At 36.9% G+C, this 20,373-nt stretch overlaps 2 protein-coding genes across 3 annotated transcripts in view; one reads left to right on the top strand and one right to left on the bottom strand.

The window, feature by feature from the left end:
• LOC126647092 (aspartyl/asparaginyl beta-hydroxylase-like) overlaps window positions 1-20,373 on the bottom strand; it is a 724,697-nt gene that overhangs the window by 473,520 nt on the left and 230,804 nt on the right. The window lies entirely within an intron of this gene.
• NKAIN3 (sodium/potassium transporting ATPase interacting 3) overlaps window positions 1-20,373 on the top strand; it is a 330,561-nt gene that overhangs the window by 303,405 nt on the left and 6,783 nt on the right. For both annotated transcript variants that reach the window (XM_050329112.1, XM_050329122.1), the window contains exon 5: window positions 4,050-4,110. In XM_050329112.1, coding sequence (XP_050185069.1) covers window positions 4,050-4,110 — 61 coding nt within the window. The remainder of the gene's footprint in view (window positions 1-4,049; window positions 4,111-20,373) is intronic.

Here is a 20,373-nt window from a genome sequence, read left to right as displayed (position 1 = left end):
AGGGGACAACAGCTTCTTCTCACAGTTTCCCACCTATTTTCTGCAGAATAACACTGATAAGTTTCTTCTGAGACACTTAACTAGACTGGGTTCTCCAGGAAAAATTGCCAGTCTTGTACAGTGCAGGGATTCTAGAAGGTTTCAAGGCTTTGAACTCAATATCATTAAGACAAATCCACCTTGGCACCTAAATTGCTCTCTGAATCAAAACAGAGGCTCATGTTTATAGTTCCAGGTGCTAGTGACTTTTGCTGCTTTGGATATCCTGTTCCAACCACTTCACTGGTCCCTTTGAATGATTACAGAAACTCAAGATGACCAGATTAAGTATCTTACAGCTCATTTGCATCCTATTTTCTTTGGTTATCAGGGAACACACTTTTAAGTCTTATCACTTGGTGCCGAGCCAACAACCAGCATTTCCAATATCAAGAAACTGGGCAGTGCACATTAGTCAGCTCATTGCAGATTGGCAATTAGCATGCTGGCTCCGTGGGTTCACATGAGTACAATACTATTAATTAAACAGCAGCTGGGTTAATCAAGATAGCAAAAGTAATTTGTTGGAATAAATACTTTATTAATGAGTCCATCAATAACACAAAATAAGATGTTTTAATCAATTAATTTTTAAAAATACTCACACTGTGGTGGCTATAACTTAGTTTAAAGACCTGAAAACAGGTCTCATGTCAAAGGCTATATTCCCACTTTATCACTTCATGTTAATTGTGCTGTAAATATCAGCTTCCCAACTATAATTATTTGTTTGTTAGTTCCATGCCACAGGTTGCTGTCCACCTCTGAACAACAATACCTTACAATTGATGCTAAAGAGCTCTTTTTCCTCCTTGTTGCTTTATTTTTTTCAGAAACCTTAATTCTGACATTAAACTGTAGAAAGATATTCTTGAAATATGGTAGGTCATGATATCCCTTGACACGGTTAGAGACTTCATCTTTGTTTTCCCCTCCATGACCATGAAATTTTGAGAGGGTGAATGTACTGGGGGTTTTTTTCTCCTGGTATTAATAACTAAACAGATGAGGGAAACCGTGTCTTTTATACAAATGTTTGCCATAAATACAACGGGTAGCAATGATTTTTAAGTGACTAAGGAATATTTATCTACTAATGCTGAGAAATTTAAAGAAATCTATTTCTGAGAAGCAGATAGAGGCTGCTGATTTTGCAAGAAGGTCATAGATTAGACAAAGTCTGTTTCAAACATTGAGGAGTGTGGGAAAAGTTTTATTTTAAGGAGAAGGTCTAGAGAAAGAGCAAGATGTAAGCTGTTAGGACTGTTAAAACAATCAGGCTTGTCATCACTCGCATGTTTTTGAAGGGAAGACCTCTCCAAGTACTTTTACTTTTGTTCTTTGTGTCAGATGGTTTATTACTCACTAGAGTGGAAGTCTTGCTACGCTTTATCCACCTGTTCAACACATTAGATATGTGAGAAATTTGTTGGAAGCACAGAGAGATTTTTTATGTAGTATGTATGTAATATTGAGCACACGTACATATAAAGAAGGAATTGCATTTATAAAAATAAAGTTCAGTTAATGCAGAATACTAATAACAAGAAAATATATATAACAAGAATATATATAACCGAATACTAATAACAAGAAAAAATACATTATGGGAAAATAGTAAATAATTCTAAATATTAGCTCTTCCTTCACAAACACTTTACCACAAGTAGTACTACAATTCATTTTATCGTGTTCATTATTTATTTAGCAGTTTTACTCTGCAGAATATTTCATCTGTGTTTAGGGAAAAGAAACAAACCCAGGTGACTTATGTAGTCAAATTGCACAACACAAATGGTGAACAGGAAATATTGTAAATAAACAGATAATATTCTGTTATAAAAAATCATGAACACCAGAGCCTATGTTCTGGTGTTTTCATGGTACTAATGCAATAATTTTTTTAATTATATGTAACCTTCATGTGGCGCAAGCATTATACCTCAAGTATGATTTGTCTTTTAATCCCATGGAAGCCTTTATAGCATATTATTTTTGTTGTCATGCCTGAAAGGGGCTCTAAATTGTGAAGTTTAGGGAAGAAATATGCTTGATCTGTCAAGGAGTCTGAAAATCAGTGCTGGTCCTGGATGTGCTGGGCAGCAGAACCACAAGATCCCGTTATCATTAATAGCAGGTGGCTGGACTTCTCTTAACCACATGCAGAGTCTTCAGCCAGTAAAGGTGGACATGCAGCAAAACACTGAGCCTTGCCATGTCTGAGGGTCCCATCCAGTTTCAGCCACCTCACACCAGGCACGGTGGGGATGCTCAGGCATGGCTGAGTCCTGGCCATCTCCAGCGAGTGCCTTCCTGCAGAGCTGGTTTGCATTAGGCTGCCTCAGAGCATCAGTATAACGAAGAAGTGTTCACCTGACAGAGGCTATGGCAATACCACCCCAGTAGAATGGACACAAAAATTGTCAAGGAAGCTGCCAATACTGTAGTCTGCTCAGAACAAGAGGAAAGTTGGACTAAACTCACTTTCCCAAAACGCCAGTGACATGAATGCCCCAGAGAGGAAGCTCTGACAGGGCTGTGCCACAGAGCTGTGACAGCCCTCATTCACAGCAAACTCAGCTTCAGCATACTGTAGCTTAATTCTCCATGGGAAGATTAATCCCTTGGAGAAGGATTAAGCTGCAGTGAACTAGGACCACTTTATTTCTGAATGGGAAAGGCCACACAGGGATTTAATGTACTTTATCTTATGTGCATTGATTTCACAGCTTTAGTTAATTCATCTTAACTTCCCCGAATTCCCTTGTGTGGACAAGCTTTTTGTCTGCAGAGAGGCTCTTGGAGCTGCTTGTAAAGCTCCTCATGCAGCCACACCAGAAAGCAGGTTGGAATAATTTCTGTTTTCTGAATGAGCTTATACCTGTCTAGATACTATTAAATTACTTCTTTCTCAGATGGTTGATCTGTGACATCCCTAGAAGAACTGTTTTAATTAGATTTTTTGAATGGATCAGTGAAAAAGGAGTTTTCTTAAAACTAATCTCTGTGTTATTATAGAAATCTCTCATGAAGAGTCTTTTCAAGGCTTTCAGATAGCTTTAATTGTGCAAAGCTGCACAAACAGTATTTTCTCAGGCATGGGCATGTCCAGGCAGTGCAGTTTAATAGGCTTCCTTGCCCAGTGGGATTTTCTTCTTCTTTGGTGGTGGTTATAAGAAAACACTTTGTCTATATTGATAACAAATGAGTGGGGTTTCTATTTCCTCAACCTAAGGATTCTAATCCCTTCCTCTTGGTGGCCCAAGTGACACAAATCCAGGTTGAGGAGGATGTTTTTGTGGGTGCAGCTGTTAAAATAATGGTATGGTTTGGCTGGTGTTGACCTTTGGGGAAATTAATCTGTGCATTACTTGCATAGCTATTGTGAATTACTGATAGGGCCTTCTGATGTTTCCTGATGTCAGTGAATCATAAACCAGTTTTACTGTTCAGCTACATCATGAGAATTCACACATCAACTTAAATTTTTCCAACAGTTCTTCACAGGACACTTTATGCAACACAAAAAGACATCTCTTGTGGATTCCATAGAAGCGTTGCTATAACTGAATTCTGTAGCAGTCAATAAACATTTTGTCTGTTTAGTAAGTATATGAGGTGCATAGAGGGCCCACATTCATGTCGGAAAACTCATGTGAGAAAAGAGGTGTTGAACAAACAAAAAAGTGTAAATAATAGCTGAATGTCAAGGTGCAGGTGTTTTCCACCAGTATTACTTGGTAGTAGTATTCAATACTGACCCCAGTGGGACTGGGGAGATATTTTAAAATATAAAATATTTATTTATATTTAAAGTATATGCTATGCAACATGATCAACAGGGAGGAAATCTCTTTAATATATTTGTGACTATTTGCACTGAAATTTACAAATGCAGGAAATGGAACTAAATATTTTTAGCATCTAGCTTTATTTCTGCATCATTGTACTAAAAGCTTGATAAGTGTTCAGTGTGTTCTAATGATTGCTTTTCCTCTTCCTTCTTACAGCTGATTGGATTTGTGTATGCCTGTTACGTGATCAGTATTTTCATGGAGGAGGAGGACAGCTGTAAGTACTGATACACACCTCTCCATATCCGGACCCACAGTGCCTGGGGTGAGACTTAGTCTTGCATTGACTACCAAGGCAAAGGACAAAGTTTGGAAAATGGCAGAAACTGGCATTCATGTATGCAACCAGTTGTGCTCAAAGATGTACTCATTTAGGTTCTACTGTCTTATCTAGGTAGGATTGCACTTTCTAGGCTTCTTCATAGAGATTTGTGAACCTCTTGCTGCATGAGCCAGTCATAGTGCTGAAAATTATGTGATCCACGTTGCCTACATATACATATATATATATTTGTATTTATGTATGTACATTTAAATTTGAATCAAAGCTCCCAAAGCCATTTAGCCTGTTTTTCAAATGGCAGCTTATCAGTAAAGTTACTGGAGATGACAGATCAAGCCATTTACAGCGTGTAGTATCACTCCGATCAATAATTAGGTAAACCTGATCAACACTTACAGACCATGCATTTTAAATGCTAAGCCCATGTTCTTAACTTGACTTTATCAATAAGACTCTTATATATACATACTCATATTTTTCCAAAAGTTTGAAAATGTGCACACCTTTGAAAAAATATTTCTCAAAATGTCATTAAATAGGTATGGAAAAATCTGACTATGCTGAACCATTTGGTAGGACGTTGTGTGAATAGAGATTGTGAGAATTGCCTAATGATGTCACCATACACACATAACTAGCATAGACATTGTTAAAAGCAGTAGTGAGAATGGAAAAATATTGGATGACCAAAGAGGAGCAAGTACAAGAACAAACCTAAAAAAGAGACAACAAGTGATCATGTCAGTTATTTCTTCTCATTTAGGAGGAGTTAAACAGTAAAATAGTTGCCTCTAGGGCAAAAAAAAGAACAAATGTCGATAGCATTTCATGGCTATAGGATAAATAATACACAACCAAATATTTATTAATAAACTGTTATTCATAAATCTTTACATAGTCACTTTGTTTCTTCAGAGAATAGCACTAGTGGGTGAAATTAATGTAGTAGGAAAAATTAATTTATTTTGTAGAAAAGCAATTGATAATATCTGGAAAGTCTTATTGAAAACATAATTCAAGTAATTCATGTCTGTGATGGAAAAGCAGACTGTGTGATTGAAAACAGTGTGAAGGACCATAAACAAACCCCTTTTCCATTGCTACAAATGGTACAACGTTCAGTTCTCCATCATGGTGCAACTGACATTAGTGTCAAATCGTAACACTTTCATTTAGGTTTCAATTAGGAAGAAAATATATCAAAGAGATTCTCAGATAAAATTGAGTGGGAAGGAGTCATAAGCAAGTCGTGCACATACTGTGCTGTGAAGAGGTGCAAAGAGCCTGGACAAAGATAGCTGCTAGTAAAGCAGAAATATGAACACTTGGGGAAGCAACATAAAATGTAGGTCTTGAGGAGCAAAAGCCTAGAAAATGCTTCTTTGGAAAGTTGGACACTGACAGCTGGGCAGAAGCTGGTAGCACAGAAACTGGTATCAGCAGAAGATGGCAAAGCAGCACAATGGCTGTGTAATTTGGAATGTATAAACAGAGTCTTTGGTCAGTGAAATGCAGAGGCAACTCCTTCTGGTATGGCTGAGTCATGACAGTAGCTAGGGTTTCATACCGATAGCTGGAAACTTTGTTTGTGAGACAGTTACTAACTAAATTCCTGGAACAGGAAGGCTACATGAAGCATTAGGGAAGGCCTGCAGACTGATGAGGAAAGCACAAACTACAGTGCCTTTAAAAGGGAAATAGTGTGTGCACCACCGAACCCACATTCAAACACAAATACATTTATACTTGGGAAGACAGACTCTTTACTTTTTACACAAATATGTTGTGTTACTGTTGGCTTTATTTAGCCCTTTATAGTATGCTTCACACACCCCGTTTTATGCATGTGTGAAACAAAGACACAACTCCCATCAGGTAATACATGTTCAGGGAAACTACAGTCACATGCTAAAGAGCATATGTGGTTTATATTCAGGCCCTCACAAGAGGGTTTTATTGTCAAAGCAAGGGCCCTGTTCACTTCAAAAACCTATTTCAGAAGAGAAAGAGGCCCAATTCACTTTCCTCTGATGGTGTGCCCACATCACTGTCTTTTGAGAGTTTCAAGCCATATGATACCCATGGAAATTTAAATCACTGAGGATGGAGAACAGCTGACATATTTATCAACCAGTAAAACACCTCAAGTGTTAAGGTGATCCAGTATGTAAAACTAACCCAGTTCCCATTACCCATGAAGGACTCAAGAATCTGCATTTAATTTCTGCTTATCTTTCAGAACTGTCAATGGTAATTCGGTGTTCTGTTACAGGTGAAAATCATCCCACTTGTCTTGGAAAGTATAGTGTAATTCAGCTCAATGTCCTTTGTTAGGAATGGGCAAATTTCCCACTTCACTTGTACCTTTACATATAATCTTCCAGACTCATGTGCAAATAGGTTTTTTTAGTTAGCAGAGGATGCCTGGGGCAGGGGCAAGAGCAGTGTGCAAAGGAAGGAGAAAGAGGAGCAAAGAAGCGGAATAGATACAGCTAGGAGACTTTACAATCATTGGGGAGAAGTAATTTCTGTTTTGTTACTTTTTTTATTGCCTTTTAAGATCCTGAATGCAATCAAAAGCAAATAAACAGCCCTTTAATATTTCACTATGTGTCTCAGTGCCATTTGTGTTTTAGAGTCCTCTGTGCTTATAGATAAATACATTAGAGACAAATGTTAACTCCTTCATAGCAATCCCACAGATACATTTTAAATAAATAAATGTCTGTTTAAAGCACAGTGAGAAAAGGGTTTGGTTTAGTTATTATCTGAGAAGAACATGGTTTATTCTGGTTAAAGTCATGTAGCATGATGAACAGAAAATTATTCAAGATGTCAGTACAGTAGTTCTTCAAAACAGGTTAAAAGTAAACAATGTTTACATAAGGATAAAAGTCCAAGAAACTGCAATTAAAGAGCAATTTTATGCATTTTAACATGATGCAGCAGATTCTTTTCTTAGGTAGATGCAGCTATTCCATCATAATACTGCAGTAGTTTTCACAGAATAAATTAGTCATCTGAGAGTCAAAGCCTCCTTAATTAAATATACTCTGCAATATTCAGTGCATCAAGTTAACCCCTGTTCTTGGTCTGAAACCCATCATGCAGACTTAAAAATTAATAATAGCTGCCTGCTTAGCCTCTGTGCAGTGCTTAAATGGATTTTGACCCTGACATTTTGGCTGATGGACACTTTTCTGAACAGTAATAATGCTTGAGGAAACATTTATTTCCAGCTATTGCTCACCTTACCTACGTTTCAGACTGTAGTTAACTTAGACGCAGAAAGAAGATGATAGCAGGTCAAAAGGAATAAAAAAAATAAAAAGACATGTAAAAGGCACACTGCTGTAGTGGGGTTAATACCTTCCATCATTCATCCTAATGAAAAAGTCTATTTATATCTCTTCCCTTCATTTTTTCATTTCTTTCTTTGTAGATCTATCAATCTCTATAAGCCCTTTTGAAGGAATAGAATATGTGAAATCTGTAATCATAAAAGCCTGTCACTATCCTGTTTGTGAATCATTTTCTCCTAAAAATGAACTCAGAAACTTGTTTCCACCTTGTCAGAGTTACTGAATGGTTTTAATACAGTGGAGTCTGGAGACTAGGCAAAATACATTGCTAAAATCATTATTAAATTTCTAAATAGTTTCTGGACTTTTCTGAGAAACAGTTGATTGCACTATTACTGCTAAATACTAGTTCATAAATCTGGCATTGACACATGTCAGAAGTGATAGTTCTATACTGTATGGGATTTTGTGGAGTGGAAGCTGAGTTGTATACAAATTGTGTAAGGAAATAACAGTGAAATCAGAGGAGAAGTTTTGCCACAAATCTACAATTTTGATTTTGATTTCAGTTTTGATTATTGTAAAAATGTGCCTGAAACACCAAAAAATCTATCCAAGGAAGGTTAAAACTCTTTTATACATGAGCAAAAATAAAGGCAATTCACCATGAGGGAAAGATTTATCTCCTAAATAAAGCCACAGGAACAAATTAATAATAAAAAAATCCCCTCTCTTTTGTATGTCCTCTATGCTAGTTGTACCTAGAGCTCAGCTGTACTTTCAGGACAGAGGAGATGAATTTGTTTTTAGAAAGTATGAGTTTCCCCATACTGTGGTATCAATATGACCCTCCATATGCCATCATTAGACAAATATTAAGTAAAGCAGGATACATTATTGCTTTCACTGAAAAAACACTTCATTGCTTTTTCTGACATATGGCATTACATTTATACACACCACTGAGCATCTGTTGGCAGTAATCAAACAAGATAGAAAGACTTTTTATCACATTTAATTTAATATTTATAATTACAGAGTAGGTCCAGCAATAATAAATTTCTTCTAACTATGCAATTTTTTTGCAAAGTGAATGAAGAACTAGCAATAAGCTGATATTATATATATTTGATTACCTTTATATGTAAATATACAAGTGTCCTTAACTAAGGAGTATTTGGGAACCTACTACTACTATCTTTACATCAATTGCAATTACACATGTTGTTGAGTCCATTAACCTTCTAAAAAAAAAAATTTGTGATAAAATTATTAATATCGAGGATGACCAAGAAGGAGGATTCTGCACTACACTTCTATTTGGCAATACAAGAATCAAACATCCTCAGGCAATAACTGTCCAAATACCTCACTAAAATGAGGACTTACAAAATTTTCCAAACAGCAGCCAGCAGCACAGAATTGTAATGGATTCATAACCAAATGTATTCTGTAATTCATAAAACACCTGGCTGATGGTAGGTGGTTCCTACTGCTGCTTGCATTGAGGTGCTGTCTACATTTCAGGGCAGCTTGTTCCCCACTAGTAGCTGCTGTCATCATCTTGCAGATGCCTACCACAAAGTGAAGGAGAGATTGAAGTGCAACCAGAAATATCACCAGGAGTATCTAGGGGACTTCCTCAACAGCCCTACCAGACATTTAATGGAAACAAATCTCAAGTTACAGCTGGAGCTGATTAGATGCAAGCTCACCTATTTACTATCCTACTTATACTTGACTACACTTTCTTCCATACTGGAAATATAAAGGATAAAACCTGTTATTTTAACAACATTATATGGTTTAACAACATTGTATGGTCTTACAGTCCCGTTGGTGTCCTCCTATTTATCATTAGCCTTAACATGTGAATTAACTGAAAATGCATGTTCATTCCTTCACTGAACTAATGCAATGAATTCTGAAGTATTTAATGAAGGAAGAAATACTGCAAGGATGTCACACTATTTAAATTAGCTCTACATACTCTTTCAATTTCTATTTATTTCTTTTTTTTTTAATATTAAGTTATTATACATTGCCTGAACAAGTATTTGTTCTAGTTCCTATAGAAACGTGCACAGATATAATGCACACAACCAAGGGTAAAACCTCTAAGGTGGTGTAAAATAAAAACAATTAAACAATATAATTAAAAGTTAGTGGCAAAAATATTACAGCAGAGGCATGATACCTCCTTCTTTTTCTTTCTGCTTAAAAGCCATAGGTGAATAACCATTCACTGGAAAACAACTCAAAAAACCCCAAAACAAAACCCATACCACTGTCTGGTTTTATGTTCTGCTAGCAAAATGTACAAAATAGTCTTCATTTCAAGTTGTATTCTCCATGGACTGTTGCAGAAGATCTTGTTTTAGCTAAGGGATTGTCTTTAAGTAACAGATGGTGTGCAATATATGAAAACAGAAGTAGCTGTGGAATATTTCTAGCAGCAGCAGAAGTTATCTGCTTGAAAGTACCATACGTTTCATGTGGAATGCAACATGAAAGGTTTATCCATATAGGGTGCAGAAAAAATGTGAGAAAATGGCAACATCTAAACAACATGTGTAAACTAATTCCAGTTTTTTATTGGTAGAACTCCTTAGCTTACTCTAAGGAGTGAATCAAATAACTTGAAGAAATCCCCCCTGAGTTTCTAAACCACTTCTGTAAAACATTTTAGTCTTATCCTCAGTAAAGAATTAATTTCTTACTTTAGGGTTGCCTCAGATAAATATAAAAATAATAGTCAAGATGCCATTCCCACGCAAGCCAGCATCTGATTTACTTTTCACTAAGGAAAAGGATAAATTGCTTAAATTGCTAGAGTTCCTCTGTTGCGTTCCCACAATTTCTTCCTTAAACACAAGACGGAAATTTCTTCCTGAAGTTCAGTAGGAAAGAATCACCTCAATCACTTTAACAAAAAGAAATATTATCAGATGTTCCCCAGAATATTAGTAGGTCATAGCAGGAGGGGTGAATACGTGGTACAGCTTTGAAATGCTCTCATGTGGGTGAGAAAAACCCAAATGTCCAGAGCCATCTGCCTGGTGCTACAGATAGCTCAGTAGGTGATACATATTCTCCTCTGCTTCATACACTGAAATGATACTTGGTCATTTTGATCAAGTTGCAGTTACCCACTCATTCTTTTTTATACAAAGTTGAGGGAGAGTTTAGCAGTGTAAAATATAATATTTTTTTAAGATATCTGTTATACCAGTGAATTGTGTGAGCTTTCAGCTACCAAAAGCTACAGAGCTGCAATCACTAGCTTCCTAGCTTCCATCTCCAATTTTGGATTCTGACTGTAGAAATGCACACATATATATATATATATATATATAGTGATTTAGATGAGACTTCAGGAGTACAGGTAAAGCATTTAGAAATATCTGTATTGAAAGCAAAATATATTTTATGTACTATTTTCAGAAAGTGCTAACATGGTTCTCTGAAGACAGAAATGTGTCAGGACAGTATTATATCATCATTAGACAATTTTTGCCTGCCTTGATACGTGTATATATATGTATATATGTGTGTAGATGGATATGTATGTCTGTATGGATGAATATGTAATCATTTATATGCACACTTTGGTTCAAACATAGGTATTTACAGACTCCCTTTAACTTTGAATTGATTTTGAGATTGGTAACTAAAGAGTTTTAAAGACTAGTTCACTACTACCTGATCAATTTCTATTTTACAAATACAATTAATGTTAAGCATTTCTACCCTTTATTCTGAATATTCAGACTAGATATATGGAAGAATATTTTACAGTGAGGATGGTGAAATGCTGGAGCAGGTTGTGCAGAGAAGTGTCAGCTGCCCCCTGCTCATTGCAGTGGGGTTGGAGTAGATGGCCTTTAAAGATTCCTTCCAACCCAAGTTCTGGACTCCTGAGTACAAGAAAGAAAAGGAACTACTGGGGAAGGTCCAGTAGAGGGTTACAAAGATCACTAGGGAACCAGAACATCTCACTTAGAATGAAAGGCTGATTCAGCTGGCCCTTTGTAGACAGAAGAGATGACTGAGAGAAGATCTTATCGATGCATACAACTATCGTAAGGACAGGTGTCAAGATGTTAGGGCCAAACTCTTCTAAATGGTTGCCAGTGACAGGACAAGGGGCACTGGATACAAACTGAAACATAGGAAATTCCATCTGAATACAAGAAAAAAAGCCTTTATTTTAAGAGAGACAGGGCACTGGAACAGGCTACCTGCAGTGGCTGTGGTGTCTCCTTTGCTGTAGATAGAAACAGCAGGTTGCTCTAGATGAATCTGCTTTAGCAGGGAATTGGACTAGATGATCTTCAGAAGTCCCTTCCAATGCTAACCAGTCTGCAATTTTGTGATAGAAGATAATTAATGTCAAGTAAGAATATATTTATATTCACAAAGTTTTCCTTAAACTAGGGATCATACCTTCCTCAAAAAATTTTTGGTTTACTACTGTAATAAATAATATTCTTACTAAAATGGTATTATTATTCTGACTTTATGGGATATATCATTTAATAAGAGTTCCTCAAGAGTTCTTAGGTACATGCATTGATTCCCTACTTCCAAATACTCAGTAGGCCCTTTTTTTTGACTGGCTCATTTGATTCAAGTTTCTACTTACCTAATTTAGTATTGATTTTGTTTTAGTCTCCACCTTCCACCTCCTTGGCCTTTCTGTTTAAATTAAATCTGTTTTTAAATGGATGCTAACCCAACCCTCAGTTGCCAGCACCTTAGCCTTTTCACTTAAATTGCATCTATTGTTAAATCAATCTTACTCCAGCATCCAGCCTTGCTCTCTTGAGCTTTCCACTCGACATCACACACAGGCCTAAGTGGTGCCCATTCCTGTCCATGCTTTTCATCCAGTTTCTCTACTAAAATTACAAATCCATTTTCCACTTCCAGTAGCAATCTTCTTACTTCTTCATTTCTGAATGGCAACAACCTTGAGTTTGTTTTAGTTTGTGGAGCTTGAAAAGAAACTTTTCAGTCTCCCACTCTTTCATGTAAATGCCATCTCCCTCAAATATTACCTGCCATGCAGATAAATTATCCTAATTTCTAAGCCTCAGCTTAAGTAATATCTGTTTCATTGTTACTGCTGCTTGAGTGATAATTTCCCAGTTAGCAAACCATGCCTAAGAGCTCTGTCTTGTGTTAACTGCTGCTTCGGTGTGGGAAGTGTAAGCCTGGAGCGGGTGATGCACACCTGTGGTAAAGAGGTGTGCTGAGCCAAGGACAGCACAGGATTAGTCAGGCCCTACACTGGGCTGTAAATTGCCTTGGTTATATGCTGATAAGAAATCTGGGAATCCAGTAAGCTGTGAACAGTTGCAATAGAGACAACTATTCCCACAGCTTCCCATTAAATGTATCTCACTCTGTCTGAGAGACTCAACGGGCTTGTGGATGGCAGACAGAGTTTTCAATGCCTTTTTCTTTATGCCCATGCCTGGTCTGAGAGAGAGATGGTGAGTTCTATCCTAGAAGAAAGAGAAGTTCTTCCTTACACAAAATCTAAACAGATCCATGAAGACCAGCTGAGATGAGAGACTGCCACTGAATTTTCCTGAAGATAAGGTTTATTCACAATTCAAACAGCACTAAGCTTTGAAATTCAATACTAAAAAAGCCAAAGCTGCTCATTTCTTGTTTTAAGGGAGTATCCATGACAAAAATCATAAAATATGGGTCCCATTTTATCTAATGAGTTCCAGTGTATGTAGTCATACATTAGAGCCTTAGAGAATATTCAAAGTACTTTGTAAAACAGCTACTGTAAATTCAAAAAGAGATGGCTAAGCAGAGCAAGCCAGTGAATAACCAATTTCAGGTCATAGTCAGGTAAATTTTGAAGATAATTTTATTTGGTAATGGCTACTTTCTCGAAATGTGGCAAAACTAAACAACTCCTATGAGATTTAACTATCCACCACTTTACCCATTTTTTAAAATCTCATATATCTAAAGGCAACCAGCATGCTCCACCAATAAAAGCTGTCAGTTGTGTTTTTTTTTGGAAAAGAAAGGAATAACTATTGATTACTGATTATTATTATTATTGATTACTAAGATCAAAGCAAGAGAAAGACCCTCTGCAAAAAGAGTATCACAAGGATTTCTTAGAAGAATCACAAAGAAAAAGAAAAAGGAGTAGATATTAAAATATTGAAACTAATTAAGGTGGGTTTTTACTAAACATTTTCTTTATTCTGTAAAATTCTTGCCTCTTCTTTAGTTCTCTTGATCATGTCTCTGATGTCATCACACCTTCAACCTTCCTAAATTCCTCCTGTTTGTAAACTTTGACTTGTTGTCTGTATGTGATACTTTTCAGATTTTCTAGCTGTACGATTTCAATAGCCCTAATTATTTCAGTATATAAGTGAAGCAAGTTTTATAGCAAAAGGTGTTGTCTTAATAAATCAGGAAATATAGGTGATATGGTTTTCCAGCTGGCTGGCCAGGTTGTCAAATAAAAGAAAAGCTGTTTTTCAAAAAAGCTGCATTATATTTACTGCATTTAGTCTATATTGCTGATGTGTTTTATTAACTCTGTATCATAACAAGTCTTTCTCTTACTAATACTCTGTGATTTGGGTCATAGATGGACTCACTTTAAACTTCATTTGGTATTCTTTTTCCTTGAGTCAGTAAATACACAGTTGGCTTTGTTAGCAGAAAAATAATCTCAGTTCATCTGTGCTGTTCTCAATATCGCAGGTTAGATACAGCAAAATTAAGTAATACTGTGTGACTCTCACCATTTATATAATGACTTATTCCTCAGCATTGATTTCTACTCCTTCTCTTTTGCTCGTTAATCATGACACTGTTATTTTGGAGGACTGAAATTTGAGAGTTACAAGGTTTTCATAAAAGTGTATTTTTTACTTCACCTCTCTTGAGGAAGAGGTTTTTTTTATGGATGAGGTCAGTATTGCATTATCTTTCTTTCTTATTAGCAGATTGATTCATTGGTGGCTTCAAAGTGAGTGGTAATCCTGTTACAGGCCCTATTTCAGACATTCATCTTTCTCCTGATATAAAATGGTACCACTTTCTAACAATGAGAAAAACATTTTCCTAGCCATCCCATTTGCTAGCACACGTGATATTTTTTTTTTCACTCCATCACATATGAAAAGACCACTGGTCACTGTAAGCTCTCATTTTATAATGCTCCACATTCTTAACTATTTTCAAAGCTGAGAATGTAGTCCTATTAGAATATATTTTGGGGGTTTGAGGAGCTAATTTGATTTGGTGATAGAGATGGTAATGTCAAAAGCAATACTAAGAAATGGGTAAGTTGAATGTGAAGATAGAGCAGGAAAAAAGCAACAAAAATATGAGGTGAAATAGAGATCCTCATTTGGAGAGACATAAATGATTTCTCATGGATGCATTTGGACGTGATTAAGTGGTAGACTTAGCAGACATATCCACAATGGCTCTGAGATACTGGATGATCATGTGTTCTGGGACAGACTAAGGGTAGCATAGAAGGACTTGACAGTGCATTTACTGAGGCTTGAGAAGGCTGGCATGACACTGATCAGCTGAAGGATTATTTTGATGGCTTCCTCATCTTGAGAAACTAAAGGCAAGAACAATCAGAAGAGCTTGCTGGTTTGTGCTCATTCACACAGATAAAAGATTGAAAGGAGGAGACTGAGAATCTGGAGATCACAGAGGGCTTTTATCCACTTCTGTTTCTTATCTGTAGACTTGGATTCAGAGAAGGCACAGTAGGACCACAGGCTTACGTGCTGGGAGGGAGAATGTGGGATTTTCTGCTGGGATGAGGAGAGGAAGTCTCCATTGTCTGCTTAGCAAAGAAAAAAGCTAGTTTGGATTTTAAAGAGGCTAAAACCCTTGAAGATATGTGATAGAAAACCTTGGGGTTTGCCTCCTTAAGGACTGAAGCAGACCACCACTAAGAAAGGGGTAGCTGTGAGGGCAGTGCAATTGCAGGGAAGGGAATGCGTACAATGCCCCACACTAAGAAGAGTATATCATATGGTGAAGCAGGATTTCTACACAAGATGTCACTGATGGTCATGGGGGCAAAGGCAGGATGATAAATGAGAATGAGCATGAGGAAATGGAAACAGCATCATCTGAAATGGAAAACAATGATAAACAGTGTTAATGGGTTTGATATCATAAAGTGTAAAATGCCATCAGATTAGTATTTTGGAAAAGCTGATACCTGATCTCTCAGGCTACTGAAAGTACACATTATAACATCTGTATCACGTTCAAGATAGCAAATATTTCAAGGTAAAAATGCACGTTTCAAGGTACTTCTTTACATGGATCACAGAGAAGTCAGCTACTAATAAAGAAAGGAAGGGTCAGGGAAGAAGGAGACTCCCCTGACTGACAGGAGAAGACATTAACAGGAAGAGATGTTAAGCAGATTTTAAAGCAAATAAAAAGGGCTACAAGGGAATGACAATAAAAATTGCAACATGGGCTGAATGTGGCAGAGCTTTGGTTAGCCAGGCCTTTGAAGTGGTTGTGCACAGTCCCCTTTACAGAAAACTTCCCAAAAATACCAGAACACAAAATTTTAAAAAGGCGGATTTAACTAAATTATAAGCTAACACACTTTTTAAATGAAAAACTCAAAGTTACTGGATCATGCTGAACAGAAAGGAGGGACTTATATAATTTCCTCCATTGTTTGTGCCTATGCAGTTGGAGAACAGGGCTTCCCATTTGAGTCTCAGCCAAGTCTCTGGCTTCTTGACTTGCAGCACACTCTGCTTGGCCTCCCAAGTTCTTATCATCTCCAAGACCTGTCTATTTTGCTCCCCACTGCAACCTCTACTTGAGGAGTAGGTTGGCAGCTCCTTGCCTCTTTAGCTTGTGTCCTGTGCTGCTCCATGAACACAGACACACTCTCCTGAACACCCTTGGCTTCTTCCTATTCAGTCTTCATAAGAAAAGTAAAGATACAAACACGTGAAGCAATTACCATGTCACAGAGGATGATAGCAGCATGTTTCAGGGGCAGTCTTTCATCCCGAGGAAGGTGGGAACAAAAATCCAGAATCACTCACTGATAAAAAGAATTTCTCCAGTCCTGCTACCTTCTTTTTAAAATAATGTTCTGTTGTGAATGGATGATGTGAATTTTCCTTGACACATAGGAATTCTTTCCTTCAAATGTCATGTATTCTAAAAGGCATGGCTTTATGTCATGTATTTGATCTTGTAAATACTTTGCTGTAGGAATTTTATCCTCAATTATTCATTAGCATTGAACAGGGTCGGCATTATATAAAGGGAATAATAATTTCACATACCAAAATATCTGACTTGTAGTTAAGGTTAGAAACAGCAGATGTGATATTCTCAGATGTATAATAACCAGGTAGATAGAAATACTTAAGTATTTTCTCAAAAATAAATAATTGGGTCATATGGGCAAATAACTGAAGCCAAAAGATACTGGTATGGGTACAAAGAACAGCAGGAGAGAAATAGAGCCTCATGGTACTCAAATGATAGGGAAAAAAAAAAACAACTTGAAGGAACAAAACACCTAACTTATGACCTAGCAATGAACTGTAAGTGGAATAGATCAATTCCAATCCATCCAAGCATCTGCACTAAACATTTTTGAAAGAACTCTGCAGTTTATGACATCAAACTCAGCAGTAATATAAAGGCACGCTAATACATTTCATGTATTCCTGAATCAGAATACTAAAAAAAGATCAAAGCATAACTTCAAAAGGCAGATTCAGAGTTCTGTCTCTTTTGAAGCCAACTTGGACACATTTATTGTGAAGATCATGTTTCTGGAGGTGTGATTGAAGCTGTTGCAGCCTTCTGTACAACAATCTTTACTTGGGACTATTTGAGCTGCCATTTTAGTCAATTGAGTGGGTATATAGTGTGAAAACCCAATGGCATATTTCTCTCTTAGTATTGTTTGAATGTAACTGATAAATGGAATTTCTGGGCATTTAATAGCTTTTATGTGTAGTTTATTTTTCTTTGCAGGTTTAATTTGTACATAGGCGCTATAGTAACTTTAATGGCAAGAGAAAGAGGGAATCACATAGCATTCTGCACCAAAAGGGATTAGATCAAAAAGTGTGCCAAGGAGGGGAAAAGCAGTAATTAGTGAAAACAAGTGAGCTAAGATTTTTCTCACTGTATAAGAAAACTATGTAGGAAGTTTTAATTGGAATTGTTTGCAATTTACTTTGGTCCTATGGAGGAAAATGGCTAAGCTTCATTGTATTTGAAATCTCATTCTAGGACTAGCAACAGCACCTTTAAAAATAAGCCTCAGAAAAAAAGGCTTTTGCTATTTGAAATATTTTTAAATACAACTTCCATATATTAGCATTTTCATTAACCTGTTAGCATTTTCATTACAATGAAAAATAGTGAACTTTATGCAAAGAAAATGAAATATATTTTGTTTGAACCTCTTTGCTGAAGAATGATGTAAGTCATAGCCAACTCTGCTGAGATGTATGGGTTGTTTGATGCCCATGCTGCTAAGTATTTGGAGAGCATGCAATATAACATTTTAAACCAAAACAGAAAACTACTCCTCATCAACTTAAACTTTGCAGATAGAACAACATCATGAAAAATAGATGTTTGCCAAAGCCTAAGGAAATTATTCCTACATATCTGCAGCCTAAAGTTGTTGGGTTTTTTTTCTGATACTAAATTAGTAATGATAAACTTGTGATAAACATTTCTCCCATAGGCCTTATGAGCAATGACTGTACTCTTCTAGGGACTTTTACCGTGTAATAGCCAGGAGTACTTAATGACTTGAAAGTGACTGGGAAATGCTTACTTTAAGAGAAAAAAAAACCCATAATCAGGCAGCCTGTCATTTAACTTCAGCAATGGGATGGTGTGGCTGTAAATATCTTTCAAAGACATGGCATGGAGAAGATTTTGGAAAGATACTTTCAGATTTTGAATGACTGCAGGGTCTGGGTTAAAAAGGTTTGAGCAATTTTCTCTTCCTAATATCTTAGATTTTCTTCATACTTCCTTCATCTTACTGGGCAGTTGTATCCTTGGAGAATAAAAACTCTTTGAATATCGTATATTGTTATCTTGGATATCACATCACTGACCAAACAAGAAGAGAGTTCAGTAGCAAAGGCCATAATAAAAATTTCCATGTCAGTGCCCTTTCTAAGGCAACTTGTGAGAGGACACTTCTTTTGGCACAGTCCTGCAGAGAAATGTGGTATTTACATGTTACAAAGTAGATCAGTTTTTAAAGTTATGATCTATCTCACTAGGTGAAGACTAAGAAATAAATCTGGTGAAAATATCCTAATAATTGCTGTGGAACATTGAAATATTCCCCTTTTAACTTTCAGTAATAAAAATTTAAGTAAAAGGTTGTCTCCTAGTAATTTTCTACCACTTTATCCTGTTTTAACCTAATTACCATCTATCAGTTCTTTATAGAGATAGAGCAGCAATCAGAGTGCCACATATGATTACTGATAGCTCTTCTCCTTTTCTTAATTGTCATGCACACATTTTACCTACCTTAGTCCTCTACATAAATGAGAAGCTATTCCTGGGATACTGCACAGGAATGTGTGATTCTTCTGCGAGATGACATGAGGCTTAGGTGTTCAGACTTAGTATGAAGAGGGGAAAATGGGTAATATTGGCTCCAGACAGATAGCTAGGTCAGCCTGGGTGGTGCAGTGAAATATGTAAGGGCAGTGTATCTCTTGAGGATAGAAAGCAACTGAAAAAAGTAGACACCCTAGGAAAAAAACGTGCTTATCTGGAAAGTTTATATAAACTACAGGTGCAAACACTGGAAAGTCCAAAGTTTGGACTTTTTGCATCTAGCACTGACTTAGCATCAATCTGCCTGTTTTGCTTCCTCTTTCTTATTGATTTTGGCTCCTTTCCTGTTAGTTACACCCTCCTCAGTTACATACCTTTCCTTAATGAATGTGATTGCATTGATATATTGCCATTCAAAAAAAAAAAAAAAAAATCTCAGTACAAGGAAAATATTTCAATGCAAAGTAGCATTTGGAACCCCACGGGTTAAGAAAATCATCTGTACATAAAAACATAAGTTCAAGCAGCTGCTAGTCTGCCACTCTCTTGGAAAGGGGATAGCTGGAGATGCCAGGCGTTCAAGCTATCAGTTTTGGGGCTTACAGTCATTTATAGAAAGGGGAGGAAACATCAATAGGATCTAAGGTATTCCAGACCAAGAGACTACAGGATGTAGTGAAAATTGTGCTATTGGCATATTGCTACCCTATTCATACTCCGCACCTCCAGACACACTTAGAATTTGCCAAGTTTGAAAGAAGAAATTAGTAGTATACCAATGAGTTGACAGACTCTGGCAGCTGTTTGCACAGGACCTGCCAGTAGGTGAATGGGATATTGCCAGAGAAGCTGAATTCCAGATGAGAGGGTGGAAAAGGAGAAAGGATTTTTTTTCAGAGCTCTCATTCTTTTGCGCTAACTTCACAGCAAATTTTAAGTGGCATATGGGTGAATGCACTGGACAAATAGTAGTAAGGCAAACCAAAATGTCATCTGTCTAGAAAAGAATAACCCTCAAAATTACTGCTGACAGTGGATACACTTTCTTCAGCCAGCAGCGTATTGCACTTTTCTCACTCAGGCAGATTATGACAACCGTTCCTCTGATATGGTCCGTGAATGAATGAACATCACTTTAATGGACTGCCCACAGTGGACAGCCAGCACCGATTTGCACTTCCAAGCACAGCAGGTAGGGAGCTCTAAAGGAACATTTCATACTGGCCATTAAGCATCCAGCATGACCACAAAACTGAGGTGACACAAGGAGAGAGCAATTCCC

Source organism: Myiozetetes cayanensis, unplaced genomic scaffold (assembly GCF_022539395.1).
Source record: "Myiozetetes cayanensis isolate MyiCay16 unplaced genomic scaffold, myiCay2020 scf1, whole genome shotgun sequence".
NCBI classification, from domain to species: domain Eukaryota; kingdom Metazoa; phylum Chordata; class Aves; order Passeriformes; family Tyrannidae; genus Myiozetetes; species Myiozetetes cayanensis.
This window is presented reverse-complemented; position numbering and strand designations above follow the sequence as displayed.